Consider the following 16231-nt stretch of genomic DNA (forward strand, 5'->3'; position numbering starts at 1 on the left):
TGAGATAATGCTGGAGAGGTAGGCAGGAGCCAGATCACTGAGGGTACACACGCCACCTTAGGGACTTGGAACAGTATTCTGGTGGGATGAATAGGAAGCCATGGCAGGATTTGAGGCAAGATCGTAACATGATCATATTGTGTGTGTGTGTGTGTGTGTGTGTGTGTGTGTCCATACTTCTACACGTAACTTTGGCTTTAATCTGGAGAATGGTTTGGAAGGGAAGCAAAATGAACACGGGCAAAGATGAGGAGGCTACCGCAATAGTCAAGTTAGAAATAATGATGGTTTGGAACAACATGGGAACAAAGAGGGTGAGAGGCAGAGGTAAGACACTTCTCTGAGGTGGGAGTAACAGGACTTGTGCACCTGGAGGACGGAGCATCTCGGATCACTCCCCCCTTCCCCCCAACCCCTGGCTTTGGCTCAGCATCTTGTGGACGGCTGCACTGACAAGAAGATCTATTTGGGACCCATTAAGATGGAGGTGCCTTTGAGACATCCAAGTGGCAGTGACAGAGAAGTTGGGTTTCCAGAGCTGGACTTGGAGTGAGAGAAGCCCAGGCTGCAGGCAGAGAAGCCACAGGAGTGAAGGCACCCGCCAGGGAGAGGGAGTGAGATGAGAGATGAGGACCCATGGCTCCCTGGGAGATCCCAGCATTTATAGACGTGGGCTGGAGGAGGGGTTGGCAAAGGGAGGAAAAGAGAGGGGGAGAAAGCAGAAGACACAGAAAACCTGGGGGAGCCAAGTTGTGAGGATCCTAAGAATGTGCCCTCCTTTGATCTGTGTCACCACAGCATCCAGGGTGAGACTTTAAAATGCGTCAGTTCATGTTACTTCTCTGCTCTGCATTTCACTCAGATTAAAAGCCCACGTCCTCCCAGTGGTCTCAAGGCTCTGCTTGTCTGCCCCTCCCCAGGCCTGTTCCAGGCTCACAAGCGCCATTTCTGTCCACAGAGAGGCAGGCACGCTGCCCCCAAATGCTCTGACGTGCTCTTCCTCCAGGTACCTTCTTGGCTCAGACCCTCACCATCCTCATCCCCAGACCTACCAGCTGCAACCAGCCCCAGGCCTCCCTCACTCTCCATCGCCTTAACCTGTTCTACTTGCATTGTTCCCTCAGCACTCGGCTCCATCGATCACACTCTGTAATTCAATTATATTTATTATTTTCTGTCTGTCTCCCCTGACTAGATTATAATCTTCACAAGGGCAGGGATCTTTGTTGATCTGGTTTACTGTTATGTCCTAAGTGACTAGAACAGTGCCTGGCACATAGTAGGTGCTCCATAATCATTTGTGATATGAATGAGAAAGTCTGCTCTTTAAAGGGTTTTAATGTAACCATGTGTAACCATAATAAGAATGACCTTAGTCTTTAGTCCTAGGCCATTGAAGAAGTTTTGCCATCTTACCTGGCTCTGGGACAAGAGTCAAGAGTTGAAAGTGTGACAGGGAGAAGATATTATACTCTAGTCTCTAGTCCTTTATACATCAGTGCCGATGTTTCTCTCTGCCATTAATGGACATGGAGGTTTTCAGCGATTCTGTCTTGCTGCTTAATCCACTTTGAGGTTTCCTGTCACTAAAGGCCATTGGGATAAATTTCTTATGAATCTCACAACTTCTCACTCTTCCATGTTTTCTGTTTCTCACATACCATAAAATTCACTCTTTTAAAATGCGTATAATTCAGTGGTTTTTAGTATATACACAGGTTGTTCACCCATCATCACTATCCAATTCCAAAACATTGTCAACAGCCTGAAAAGAAACCCCACACCCATTAGCCATCACCGTCCCATTCCCTTTTCCCCTCAGGGCCTGGCAACCATTAATCTACTTTCTGTTTCTATGAATTTGCCTATTCTGGACATTTCATAGATGGAATCACACTATTAATATGTGGCCTTTTGTGCCTGGCTACTTTCACTCAGATAATATTTTCAAGGTCCATCCATGTTGTAGCGTGTATCAGTATCTCATTCGTTGTATGGCTCAATAATATTCCCTTATATAGATATACCACATATATCAGTTTACAGAGTTGGGCTGTTTCCAGTTTGGGCTATTATAAATAATGCTATGAACCTTTGTGTACAAGTTTTTTTGTTTTTTGTGTTTTTTTGCGGTACACGGGCCTCTCACTGTTGTGGCCTCTCCCGTTGCGGAGCACAGGCTCTGGACGCGCAGGCTCAGTGGCCATGGCTCATGGGCCCAGCTGCTCCACGGCACGTGGGATCCTCCCGGACCGGGGCACGAACCTGCGTCCCCTGCATCGGCAGGTGGACTCCCAACCACTGCACCACCAAGGAAGCCCATAAATAATGCTATGAACCTTTTTGTACAAGTTTTTGTGTGAACATACGTTTTCAATTCTCTTGAGTATACATGTAAGAGTGGTCATATGCTAACTACATGTTTAACTTTCTGAGGAACTGCCAAACTGTTTGCCAGATGACCTGCACCATTTTCATTCTCCCCAGCAATGGATAAGGGTTCCAATTGCTTCACATTCCTGCCAGCACTTACTATTGTCCATCATTTTGATTACAGCTGTCCTAGTGGGTGTGAAATGATATCTCATTGTGGTTTTCATTTGCATTTTCTTCATGACTAATGAGTTTGAGCATCTTTTCATGGCTTATTGGCCACCTAGATGTCTTTGGAGAAATGTCTATTTAATTCCTTTGCCCATTTAAAAATTGGGTCATTTATCTTTTTATTGTTGAGTTGTAAGAGTTTTAAAATATATTCTGCACACTAGATCTTTATCAGACATATGATTTGCAAATATTTTCAATACTTTCTCCTGTCCTGTGGTGTGTCTTTTCAATTTCTCATAGTGTCTTTTGAAGCACAAAACTTTTTAGTTTTGATTAAGTTCAATTTATCTGGTTTTTTCTTTGGTCCTACAGATTCTTTAGACATAGTGCCTAGATCCATTCTGACAAGAAAAAGAGGGTGATAGCAGATGGGGACAAATGAGAAAATGACAAGTTTACAGTTCATACTAATAAAATTACTTAGAAAACCGCCTTTCACTAGACAGTATAATTTCTGTTGGTGAATACAAGCCAACTATGAATCACATACAAACCATCATCTTCCATTCCATTCAGCTGGATGGATTTAAGGGACAGAATAATAAAGAATACCATTCTAGAGGAAACCAGTTAGCATTTATGCCATTTAAAATATGATTTCTAAATTGCTTAAGCATATCTATCAAATTCCAAATGGAACATTTAAAATCAGCATCCTATAAAAGCAATAATCTGTGAAATGATTTCTGAACTGTGAAAATTTGTCTTTCAGACCCATCATCCTAGAGCATTGAGACTGGATAGATTGCTTTGTTGGAAGAGCCACCCCATCATCGCCAGAGGTTTGTATTTGATTCATATGGGTACACTCCAAGGAACATAGGATCCAGGTTTATCTCTTGGAATCTGGAATAAAAGGACAAGTTTGGATGTTTGCAACTTGGAAAATGTTTGTGACGTGTGACAAATAGCAGACTATAAAATAGGATAAAAATCACCCAGAGGGTGACCAGGACAATGAGAGGTCTGGCCATGACAGTATGAGAAACGTGGAGGAATCCAGGAGAAGACCAAGGGTCAGGCGGGGCAGGACAGCTATGAGAGTCATCTCATGCTTGAAGAGGGACAAAGGAAAGGTGGAATCAGCCTCTGTGCTTCTCCAGAGTGAAGCGGCGATTCGTGGGGTTTAGGAAGAGCTATGAGGGGTACCATGAAGGGCCCTCATGAGAGAGGTATAGGACGGGGCTCTCCCCTCAGTATAAGGAATAACTTGTTTACGGTCAGAGGAGTCACTGTCAATGGCATGACCTCCTCCTACAATGAAAAATCCCACTGGAAGCACCCAAGGAGAGCTGAGATGTTTGCTCAGCCGGAGGGGGGCGGGACGGGAGGTGGGGTTGGCTTGCAGGAGGGATTCCTGCTGCTGGGGGTTGGGAAAGGGCCCGTCCTACTCTGTTGTTCAAATGAGGAATGGCACATACTCCCAGTGGTTTGGAAGGAAGTTTAGTCTGTCCTCTAAACTTCCTTCCGAGGAAGTGAGATTGCGGAGGTGGCCCAGATTCTTGGCCTGGGATTCTTGGGTTCAGGGCACGGCTCCTGAACTTTATCCCTGACTAATGTGTCCTGGGAAGGGAACAAAACTAATAAGGAGGAATATACGATTGATGAATGAAGAAATGAAGAATGAACCTTTCTTGTTTAGTGGTGCAGAACTGAGCCCCACTGCAGGCAGGCTGCTGTCCTGCTCAGATGTCTTCGGGACCCCTGTCACCTCTTCCTCCGTGGAAAACCACCATGGTGGGTTAATGAAACTTAACCACAAGGACAGGGAAAAAACAATTCAGACTTGTATGAGCAGAACATACCATTTTTGTGAACTTGTCTTCACAGGCCATTCTAATCTTCTCTGGGGTCAGTGGACTATTGAGCTTCAACGGTCCAAGCAGCCCTCTCTCCTGTCGTGCTGCACTTACCGCGTCCTGGATGGCAAAAAACACCGAACACCCCAGGAATACCCCAGACTCTCCCAGACCCTGGAAGGGAAACAAGTCAACTAGATTATGACTCTCTCTTTCTCTCTCTGTATGTATATATACATATGTATGTGTATTATGTATATGTGCATCTATAGGTACATATGTGCATGTATGGGTACATAAAATATTAAATATTATATGAACAACTTTTTCCTTTAAAAAGCTAATTCACTATTTTAACCCAGTATTCCCATTCTTAGGATTCCAGCCTAAGGAAATGATCCCAAATGGAGAAAGCAGATATAGGCATTAAGATGAAAAATCAGACAACCTGATGGTAATAGTAGTTTGTGTTAGTCTCCACGATTCGGAGTATTTTTTTATTTTTTATTTTTTTGCGGTACGCGGGCCTCTCACTGTTGTGGCCTCCCCTGTTGTGGAGCACAGGCTCTGGATGCGCAGGCCCAGCGGCCATGGCTCACAGGCCCAGCCACTCTGCGGCACGTGGGATCTTCCCGGACCTGGGCACAAACCCGTGTCCCCTGCATTGGCAGGTGGACTCTCAACCACTGAGCCACCAGGGAAGCCCAGATTTGGAGTATTTTTTAAAAATTGTATAATGTTGTTAAATTACTTTAAAATTAAAATGTTTTGGGAATTCCCTGGTGGTCCAGTGTTTAGTACTCCGTGTTCCACTGCGGGGGGCACGGGTTCAATCCCTGGTTGGGGAACTGAGATCCTGTAAGCTGCATGGCAGCCAAACAAACAAACAAAATGATTAATAGGGCTTTTTTCCCCTACAATCCTGGCAAAACCCCCAACCAAGAGATGAATGTAGCCCCTCCCTGCTGGCACAGATATCACATAAACATGCATTTATTCATAGAGCACAGCTTACCTTAGACGAATACAGGGTATTTGAGTTTTGAGATGGAGGCAACAAAGAAACGTGCAACTCCATGGGGATGTCACAGATGGCAGGGATCTTATATTGGTTTGGGCCCCGAGTGTACAGGACCCCCTGAGGAGAATAATTCAGTTCCTCTATTGTATAAAGTCCCATGCCTTGAATAAATGCACCTTCAATCTGAGGCAAAAAAAAAAAATTTCCATATATGAGAAAAGACAGTCAACAGTAACATTTCACCTTCTTGCTGTTAGTCTGAATTTTAAAAATGCAGTTGAAGGGGGTTTGCAGCATGTCTTGGAGTACGTCTCCAAATGTTTACTTACAAGTTCACCTCGAAGCATGTCTGAACATCTTAGCAAGCGCTAAGTTCACTCAAAGGACTTGAGTTCGAATCTCAGCCTGGCATTAAAATTGCAGCTCTGGAAGAACCCTCACGGAGCCTGTAGCCCAAATGCCCTGACTTTTTCTGCCTACAAGGCAGCTGGTTGGCCACAGACCCCAGCACCCCAGGAAAGGCTCTCGGGGCTCTGGAACCTTAGCAGCTCCTCACTCACGAGCCTGCCGGCCTCACATCTCTGGACTCAGTTTCCTCGCTTGTAACATGAAGGGTTTGAACCGTGTGCTTGCTTAGCTTCCTTTACAGCTTTAAAATGCTCCGGTTCTTAGATGTCAGCACGTGGACAAAATTACCTTTCCACACAGACTTCTGATTTCTGAGTCTCTTCTTCCTTTCTTTCCTTCCTGTGTCCATATTTTCTCCACCCATCTCCATCCTCACTTCTATCTATTAGCAGAGACGTTCTTCTCTACCCCGATGTTAGAGGAAGCTTCCTAACACTCCAGACTGCTCCCCGGGCCAACTCCCCTCCCCCTGCTAAGTGAGGTGCCTGTCTTTGGAGGCTTCCACCAGCCCGGCCCTCTTCTGCTCCCTACCTCCAGCCTCACATCCTGCTCCTGGGACATGGGTGAGCGCTGCCACCAGCCTCTCCTCACTGCCAGCCATGAACACAAGGTGTGCAGAATCTTAGCTCTTTCTTTAGGTTGATTTCCTCCACTCTCCTCCCACCCGGAACACCTCTTCCCGATCATTCTTTGACTACCTGGTCCACACCACTTCCTCCCGGAAGCGTGCTTTGACTTCTCCAACCCATACATTCTTCCCATTCTCCAGTCAATGTCCTAATTGGAGAGTCCCTCAGACTATACGCTCCATTGCAAGTAGGGAGCTGAATGGCCCACTGGGGCTGAGGCAGGTAAAGAAAGTGAGTGACGCTTCCAGAGAGCATGTGACTCTCTAAAGAAGCAGCCAATCAACTTTTCCTCGTGGAAATGTAGCTCCGGTGTTGTCAAAGTTTCTGTGTTTCCAAGAGGTGCTAGCCATTTGAAAATTCATGTAAAATAGCTTGTGATTTTTCAATCTTGTTAATTATTTCAAATATAAATTTTAAAATGTCTGTGGGCAAAATAGGCTACCCATCAACAGCTGCTGCTGTAACTATTTGACGTTTGTTATCTCAACCCAACATTAAACTCCCTGAAGCCAGAGCCCATCATCTCCCCAGGATTCAGCACTAAGCACTGCATTCTACTTCCAGCCCACAGGTATGGGGCTCACTTTTCACCTCTAGGCTTAGTCCTGCTCATTCAAGCTCCCCAGTCACAGACTGTATGTTTCTTCAAAAACTACCTGAAACACCTTTGTTCCCTTCCCTTTTTTAAACACTAAGAGATTTGAGTTCTGTGGCTGTCCTGAATGGAAAGATTCTGAATAAAGGGATAGAATAAGAAGATGATGAATAAGCCAACAGGATGTGTTCCTGGCAGATCCCCCAGAAGTTTTGACTTTTACAAATAGGGAGTCAGGAAAGTCATTTCCACATACCTGGCCTATGTCAAGGGCTGGATTTATACTGCAGCCAACATCCATGACAATGTCTGTTCTGATGTTCTAGTAATTTAAAAAAAAGTTAAAATGTTTAGTTTAATGAATACAACTTGGGGAGACAAAGTCAAGAAGCAGTTCCTGTCAGGATGGCATTGGAAAAGAACCTATCTTTGGGCCACATTATATTTCAGGAGAAAGAAGCAACAAAGTTTATTATGTAGAACTTTCAAAGTTATATAAATACTCAACCAGCTTAATCAGTGATTTTTTTTTCTTGGAAAAAATAGGAGAGAAAAATATTTACTTGACTTTGATTCCAGCTGAGTGATGTAACATATTCCATTTAATCCACTATAACAAATAGAACATATGCCACAGAAAAGAGAAAATGTCTATGGCCCTCTTGATCCTTGTTGTAAAACTTTGTGGCTACCACACAACCCCACATTCAGAGTCCAACTGGCTGGGTGATAGTTACTGAATCAAGAACTTAGGGTACATCAGCAACATTTTTCATTTTCAGAGCAGAGCAGAGATTAAATCTAACGTTACCATTTTGGTGACCAAACGTTCTCTGATAACCTACAAACGAGGAGAAGGACAGCAGGCCCAGCCAGGCTGGTGGTGACACCTTTGCTCCTCAGCAGGTCTGTACCTTCTTTTCTGTGACATATGGTATTTGTCATGACAGATTCTACTTATAATAATAATAATAATTATTATTATATATATATATTTTTTGCGGTACGCGGGCCTCTCACTGTTGTGGCCTCTCCCGTTGCGGAGCACAGGCTCCAGACGCGCAGGCCCAGCTGCTCCGCGGCATGTGGGATCCTCCCGGACCGGGGCACGAACCCGTGTCCCCTGCATCGGCAGGCGGACTCTCAACCACTGCGCCACCAGGGAAGCCCAACTTATAATTATTAATGGAACAAAGGAAACCCAAGAATTTCCTTATTCGATCTGGGACTTTCATCTAGCATTTTTCTTAAGTAAATTAGATAGTGATCTAGAATGTTTTACTATAATAAAACTTCAGGCACCCACCCCTCCTGTGTAAAGACACAGTGAAATGTAAATTTCTTTTCCACACCAGTTAGCAAGGCTGGTGGCCTCTTCTAGGAGACCAGTGGCCTCAACTGGAAGCGAGCAGGGGTGCTCTCAATTCTGCAGTGTTAGTGAAGGTTTTGCTTTCAAGGCTGTGGACTTCCTGCTGTCTGCACTGTCATTTGATAGGGCTGTTCTAGGCTGTGGCAGCCAGACTCCACGATGGCCCTCAATGGCCCCCACCTCCCCGTATTCACGTCCTCATGCAGCCCGCTCCCGCACTCTACCAGGGGTGGCTTGTGTGATCAGTAGGATATGGCAGGAGTAATAGTTCAGCACTCCGAGACTAGGCTGACTGTGGCTTCTGTCTTGGGTTCTATCCTAATCACCCATACTCTCTCTCTCTCCTTTTCCTTTGGACCAATCCCTCGCGGGGAACCAGCTTTCACGTCCTGAGGACACTGAAACATCCTATGGAGAGGTCCAAGTGGTGAGGAATGGAGCCCTCTGGCCAACAGCCAGTGAGAAATTGAAGCTTCCTGCCAACAACCATGCAATGCAGCTTGGAATTGGATTCTCCAGCTGCCACTGAGCCTTGAGATGACTGCAGCCCTGGCCGACAGCTTGGCGGTAACCTCATGAGGAAACCCAAGCCAGAATCACCCCAATAAGCCACTCCCAGGTTCCTGGCCCTCAGAAATGGTATCAGCTAATAAATGTCTGTTAAAGCAATTCCATCAATATGAGGAGAATTTCTGAAAAACAGGCCACAGGGAGGTCCCTTAGTGGGATGTCACATTACAGCCTTTGCCTTGGGGGGATACCTAACCTGAGCCTCAGATCTAGCTTTTATGAAGACATCTGATAAGGCTGTTTCATGCATCTCTTAAGATTGTTCAGTTGGGCTTCCCTGCTGGCGCAGTGGTTAAGAATCCGCCTGCCAATGCAGAGGACATGGGTTTGAGCCCTGGTCCAGGAAGATCTCATATGCCGCTGAGCAACTAAGCCCGTGCGCCATAACTACTGGGCCTGCGCTCTAGAGCCCGCGAGCCACAACTACTGAGGCCTCATGCCACAACTACTGAAGCCTGCGCGCCTAGAGCCCGGGCTCCGCAGCAAGAGAAGTCTCTGCCATGAGAAGGCTGTGCACCGCAATGAAAGAGTAGCCCCCACTCGCTGCAACTACAGAAAGCCCGTGCATAGCAACAAAGACCCAACGCAGCCAAAAATAAATAAATAAATTTATATAAAAAAAGATTGTTCAATAAATTATAAGAGCACACCTTAACATTTCATACCAAGGCTAATTATTTCCCTGTTCTTAGATGTTAACAAGACTAAGGCACATGCAAGACACAAGGAAACCCAAATGATTAAGTCTTCACCAACATTTTCTTCGAGGGGGGGGGGCGTAGAAATCAGTCAGCATGAGAGAACTTTCTACTGAACTCCCTAACACAGGACAGCTACTGTAGCATGAAAAGCATGCTTAGAGTGATCACTGTCTTGCCCCAGTCCAAGTTTCCCCCAAAGTAATCTGGTTTGAATCAGAATCCAGACATGCTAGATACTTGAATGGGCAGATTCAATAAAGGTGTAGGTTCAATAACGGTATATATAATTTCAAAGATTAGGCTGACTACAGTTTAAAAACATACAGGCTGGAGACATATTAAATGAAAACTTATATTTGATCACAATCCAAGATGCAGTCACAAAGGATGTTTGGAAATATCAAGAACTAGAGCTTGCCTCTGGGTAACTTTTGGGCAGATTATCACATGACAGCTGTGAGGGCATCACAGTCCCATTTAATCCATCGATGATCATTTATTGTTATTGATAGTGGAAAGGGGCTTCATTTACCCTCAGAAGCCCAGCTACAAGAGGAGAAACTCTGAGTCCTTGAAGCAGGAGTGTGTGTGTGTGTGTGTGTATGTGTGTGTGTGAGAATCTGTGTGAGCATCTCCTCATAGCATTTCTTTTTTTTTTTGCGGTACGCAGGCCTCTCACTGTTGTGGCCTCTCCCGTTGCGGAGCACAGGCTCCGTATGCGCAGGCTCAGCGGCCATGGCTCACGGGCCCAGCCGCTCCACGGCATGTGGGATCTTCCCGGACCAGGGCATGAACCCGTGTCCCCTGCATCGGCAGGCGGACTCTCAACCACTGCGCTACCAGGGAAGCCCCATAGCATTTCTTAAAAGCATAAGGATGCTCTTAAACTATCTAAAAAGCAGGACCTAGCTGGACAAAAGATATCAAAAGCTGGCCACTAGCTCCCCTGGGCTGGCCCTTGGTGCTTGTTAGCAGATTGTGGATGCTTATGAAATCCTTCAAGAACGCCATATGGGGCTTCCCTGGTGGCGCAGGGGTTGAGAATCTGCCTGCTAATGCAGGGGACACGGGTTCGAGCCCTGGTCTGGGAGGATCCCACATGCCGTGGAGCAACTGAGCCTGTGAGCCACAACTACTGAGCCTGCACGTCTGGAGCCTCTGCTCCATAACAAGAGAGACCAGGATAGTGAGAGGCCCGTGAACCGCGATGAAGAGTGGCCCCCGCTTGCCACAACTAGAGAAAGCCCTCTCACAGAAACGAAGACCCAACACAGCAAAAATAAATAAATTAATTAATAAACTCCTACACCCAACACCTTCTTTAAAAAAAAAAAAGAATGCCATATGATGGCATTTCATGCAAGAGGAAGCCCCCTGTAGGCTGCTTCTTCCTTGAAGCCCCCTGTAGGCTGTGTTTCTTCCTTGAAGTGATTTTTTTTTCCTGATTCCATTTGAAAGAGCAGGGGAAATAAAGAAGAGAGGCTGCCAGTTGTTTTCCACATAAAATACTGAGGCGATTGCTGAGCTTCTATTTTCCTTGGTAAAACAGACAAATTATCCTTAGGCCGATTACATGGTGCCTCTCTGGTGCTCAGACAGATGGAATACGTGGAAAATAGATGTATCTAGAGTTCAACTTGAAGACCTTCCCAATTGGTACTGACCTTATGAGCACCTGTCAGACAGTCTATCTCAACCTCGGAACAGGCAGCTCCATAAACAAAGTATTCAAAAGGACGGCCTTCGCCTGTCTCCCAGTTCATGTTCGACTCATAACCCCTGGAGGAAACAGAATTCTTGAGGAGCGTTGTTAAGTGATCAAGTCCCCTAATTGCAGACCACAATGGTTAAACAGACCCGTTAAGAGCTGTGCTCAATATGTATGCACAGCAAACCAGAGGAGTGCACATGTACAATGATGTGTAGCACATAATACATGCAATAAGTCTGCTGAATAAATAAATATTTACTTCTTTCTTATTAAACTTCCTTTGCCTGAAAAAACATGAAACCACTCCCTACCACTGACTCCTTATGCTTGGAAGTTAACTGCTGACTGTATGGACATTCATCCTATTGCTTTTGGCTAATATTGGGTCATGTAATCCTATTGCCATCAGATTTGGGGGATTCTACCTGGATTTTACACCAAACACTCCTTCAAAGGTGCACGCTTGCCTGTTCACCCGTCTTGCTGGCTCTAGGATTCAGCCTTCTGTGCGAGGGATCAGGCCCCTTGGCTCTCATTCTGTGCCACTACTCTGGTCGCTCCATCAGGCACCATGGCCTGCTCTGTTCCTAACTATTCTTTAAGAACACCAAACAAATGCCATGGTGGAAGAGAAGCATAGGCCAGCAGCTTGCCAGTACTTTCTACCCTTCTCTCCTCTGCTCTGCCCAGTCTGGAGGGGCTTATTCCTGATAGCCTGGGACACCCATGACAAGTGACAAACAGACAAAATCAGGTATGACTCTCTATGTCACTCTATTCTCTGATGGCTTCCACTCTCCATTAAAATAACTCGATAAATTGATAGATTCTTTTCCAAAGTGTCTGAGTTCTAGTTGTGCCACATCTTGACAACACATAGGTATTGTCAAATTCTTATATTTTGCCAATCTAGAAGGTGTGAAATGGTATTTATCTTATTATGGGTTTAATTTGCATCCCTTTCCCTTCATTTCCTAACTTAAGGGACACACGGAGTTTTCAACAAAAGGTCAACCACTGTTGTGGGTCCCAAGCACTAACCCCCAGGGAACCCTCCAGTACTTCCCAGTATGATTTGAATCATCGATTCAGCTGTATTTTATTTGTGTGTCTATTTTTTCCCAGGCTTTCTGGAAATTTGGATTAAGTAGCACCTAAATGTTCTTTATAACAGTGGGTTAACACAAGGTACAAAATCATTTTTTGCCAAACTGGCAAACAGAAATGAAACTTCCCCTCAAGATACCGCTGCTATTTTCCATAGCATGCGATTGAAAGGACTATTTACCTGAAGTATCCAGTAGCTGAAAGACTAATGCTTTCATTAAAAGCAGCCTGTGCCTGGGAAAGAAGAATACAACGTGATGCAATAAAGATGTTTAAAGTAAGAATCACTCGAGACTTCAATATTCATTTTACTCTGTGTTAAATAAAGTGATCAGTAGTAATAACTAGGAAGGACCAAGTTTAATTTATTCCTTTCAGCGTTTTCCATCTCTATAGGCATTTATGGTTCACTGCTTGTAGGAACAGCATTTGTTCAATGCATATCATCATAATAAATGACTCCCATGGTATGTTACACTTATAGATTGGACCATTGTGGGCAACACATGTTCTGCTTATGAAGAATTTCACTCAGTCACCTGGAAAGACTTAGCCTATTAACACAGAACATTTCAGGAAAAAAATGAGTGGTCAGACATTTAATTTTAATATCATGTATCCATAACAGACCTAGGACCGGGGTACAATCTTACTAAATTGTACCATTTACACCAAAGGTTCTCCTGACTCTGCAGTGTACACAGTTGACTAAGATACAAAATGATGCCCCCAAGTCTGAGAAAGAAAAATGTGAGAAGTGCAACCATTACAGAGGAAAGTGGGCTGAATGGCAGCATTTTTTGATGGTGGAGGACCGACTCCCTTGCACTGCATCTCTCTCCATCTTTCTCCAACCAGACTCTCCCAGGAAGCACTGGGCAAAGGGCAGAAATAAATATGCCCAGAAAGGATTGAGAGCTCCTATAAATATGAATTATAGAATGAATCCTAACTCTACGGAATAGCAGGAACCATTTCTAAGTAAGACTCTCCAATGTTATTTCCTCCAGACCAGTGCTTTAATATGACTTGACATCCTAGAACTGTCAGCCTTCAGTGGGTATCCATTCCACACCATCTGGTACTTTAGAACCTGTTACTCTGAAAAGTTTCCTAGTTGACTTTAGAATGTGTGTCTTCTCATCCAATTAGATTTTAGGTAGATGAAAGGAAGCAGTTGAATATTTCCATTCCATTTAGTGCCTACTATTTGCTGAATAGATACCCAAATGGCTTGGTTTCCTCTGTCTAAAAGAGTGCTTATATGATTTTTACCTTTATAAAAGGATTCTAGTGTTATCTTCCAATTTTAGGAACAGGGGAGCCCCCAAAAAAGAACAAATAGATGAACTGCTATTATCTAGAAAATACCTAGATTCCTTAGGAAGAAACATTAATTAATTCTTGATTGAAACAAGAGTTCTGGACACAAGAACCATCTTTTCTCTAATAAAGAATTGTCCCAGATGTAGGAGTTCCTCCATCATGCTGTGATAATATTTCCACAGGCCGAGAGCCAAAGGCCTCTAGTGATCATGATGTAACTGCAGTACCTTTTAATGTGCCCTTTCTACTGATATTTGATTCACACATCTCACTCTCCTCTCTCCTTTTTTTTCCTAACATACAATACAAAGTAACAGTGATTCTCACCCAGTCCTTCCAAGTGCCTCCAGGATTCTTGTTGATGATGGGTTCAAGGCGTTTTAGAAGAGTCTGACAAGCGTCCTAGGGATTATTTTTTAGTTAAAATTATGACCATAATGTCATGCGAACAACAATTTCAAAAACACACTATTATGTGCTGTTATATAGGCTTATTTAAGAGGCCCATGGTACACGGAGAAGGAAGACACCAACCCCGTAAGACGTGGTGTGAAAGGTCTCATGGGGTTGGGGGTGAAGCATGAGCTGGTCTTAAAGACAGACCGCCTGGGATGGGGGCCTTGTAAGCCCTGCTAAGCGGTCACGACTTAACAGAAAAACTGTTGATAAACCACCGGTCACTGTTTTTAAGCTCAGCATGGTCAGATTTATTTTGTGGGAAAGCTTTCCCTGGCTGCAGAAAGCCAGAGTGAAAGGCAATGAAACTGCGGTGGACAGACAGAGCCTTGCGATGGCCCTGACAAGAGGCGCGAGTTTGAACCAAAGCAGCCGTGGTGCTGAAACCTGGAACTGGAAAGAGACATTTCTGAGTAGAACTGAGAGGGCTTGGGGACCAGTGAGCTGTCAGGAGTGAGGGAGAAAGGAGGTGGCATCTCCCGCTCGGGAGAGTGGCCAGTCCTGGACACTGACTGAGCCCCCGACTGGGGGAAGGAGCAGTTTTCCCCAAGAGGGTGTGGGAAGGAGACAAGAGCTGGGTTGATTTGCAACATCTTCTGAGCTCCAGCCTTGACGGGGTTCATGATTTGGGTGCCACTGCAACGATTTTTACCTTTACTGCCAACCCATTGAGATCGGCCACCACGGAACCTCCAGAGATGTTTGCATTAGGGACGGTTTCTGTGCTTGTCCCCCGAAGGTGGATGTTGGACAATGGCATCCTTAATTCACAACTGGCCACCTGGATTTTGGAAGAGATCTTCTTTCACTTTTCTTTGGTTAGTCATAGACCCGTGCACTTAGCACATGGTAGCATGTGTGTGGAACACCCCCATGCCCAACTGGAACAAGCAGCAGGACCACGAATTCTTCCAGCCACAAGAAGTTCCTCTTGTCTAAGACCCTGTAGCTAGTCTGGCCCCCCAGCCCTGAGCACACTTTCTTATTCTTTGACTTTCTTTTGTGCACCAGGAAGAGGAGGTGAGTCAGGCCCCAAGCCAAGGCAGGAAGAAATGTTTCATGTTTTCATCATCATGAAATCAACACCTTCAAGGCCTCTCCTACCTCTGTACTCTGCAAAATTCTAGCAAATCTGACTTCATCAGAGAGGAGATGCCTTATCCACATTTCTGGAGATGCTCCAGGAAGAGAGCATTTCTGAGAAAGGACAATGGCTTTGTTAAAGCAGCTGCACCAACCGGAGATCCCAGAAGTACATGGTGCCAGTGCCACTGGCCAACATAAGGACTTAGCTGGCCGCTAGGTTCTTCCTTTGTGTTTAATGATGGGGCAAAATCATACTACTAATCTCAGCTGGTTCCACATTCTCTTTCCTGGTAGCAGTATGGCTTAGTTGAGTTTGTCCACAATTATGACAGGGGCATAAAGCATACAGAGCCCTCCCCATCACTGGCTTTCAGAAGACTGCCTACACAAAGTGCATAGGCTTAGAACAGAAAGGTTTCTGGCGGCCCAATAAGGAAAACACGGAAGTCTCACCCCAGAAAGGGGGACAGGTATGACCACACAATTCTCAAGTGAGTGATAACATGAAATAAAACATATATTCAGCACCTCTATGATAAGAAAAGTGCAAATTAAAGCAATAATGAGATACTTTTCTCTATTAAATTATCTAAGATTTTTTTAAAAACAATCCATAACGTACAATGTTGGATAGTGGTGTAATGTGATGGATACTTTCTGGAAAACAATTTGGTAACATGTGTCAAGTGACTTAAGATATATTCTGTGACCCAGTAATTCCATTCCTGGAATTTACTTTAAAAAAATCATTGGTTTGATCACAGGTTTATGAACAAAAATGTTCACTGAAGTGTTCAACAATTGGGGATGGCTAAATAAATTATACAGACATATACATGCAGCATT

General features: G+C 44.7%; 1 protein-coding gene across 3 annotated transcripts in view; it reads right to left on the bottom strand.

The window, feature by feature from the left end:
* Nucleotides 1-808: 808 nt before the first annotated feature.
* Nucleotides 809-16231, bottom strand: part of AOX1 (aldehyde oxidase 1) — an 83918-nt gene continuing 68495 nt past the window's right edge. Inside the window, exons 27-34 of one of the 3 annotated variants that reach the window (XM_082630126.1) lie at nt 14952-15080; nt 14171-14245; nt 12699-12751; nt 11364-11478; nt 7316-7381; nt 5422-5610; nt 4413-4580; nt 809-3453 (exon numbers count right to left, since the gene is read on the bottom strand). In XM_082630126.1, coding sequence (XP_082486252.1) covers nt 3403-3453; nt 4413-4580; nt 5422-5610; nt 7316-7381; nt 11364-11478; nt 12699-12751; nt 14171-14245; nt 14952-15080 — 846 coding nt within the window. In that variant the 3' untranslated portion in view covers nt 809-3402. The remainder of the gene's footprint in view (nt 3454-4412; nt 4581-5421; nt 5611-7315; nt 7382-11363; nt 11479-12698; nt 12752-14170; nt 14246-14951; nt 15081-16231) is intronic. The other 2 variants (XM_082630125.1, XM_082630124.1) reach the window with 2 other exon arrangements.

Source organism: Mesoplodon mirus, assembly GCF_964341445.2.
Source record: "Mesoplodon mirus genome assembly, chromosome: 8".
Classification (NCBI taxonomy): domain Eukaryota; kingdom Metazoa; phylum Chordata; class Mammalia; order Artiodactyla; family Ziphiidae; genus Mesoplodon; species Mesoplodon mirus.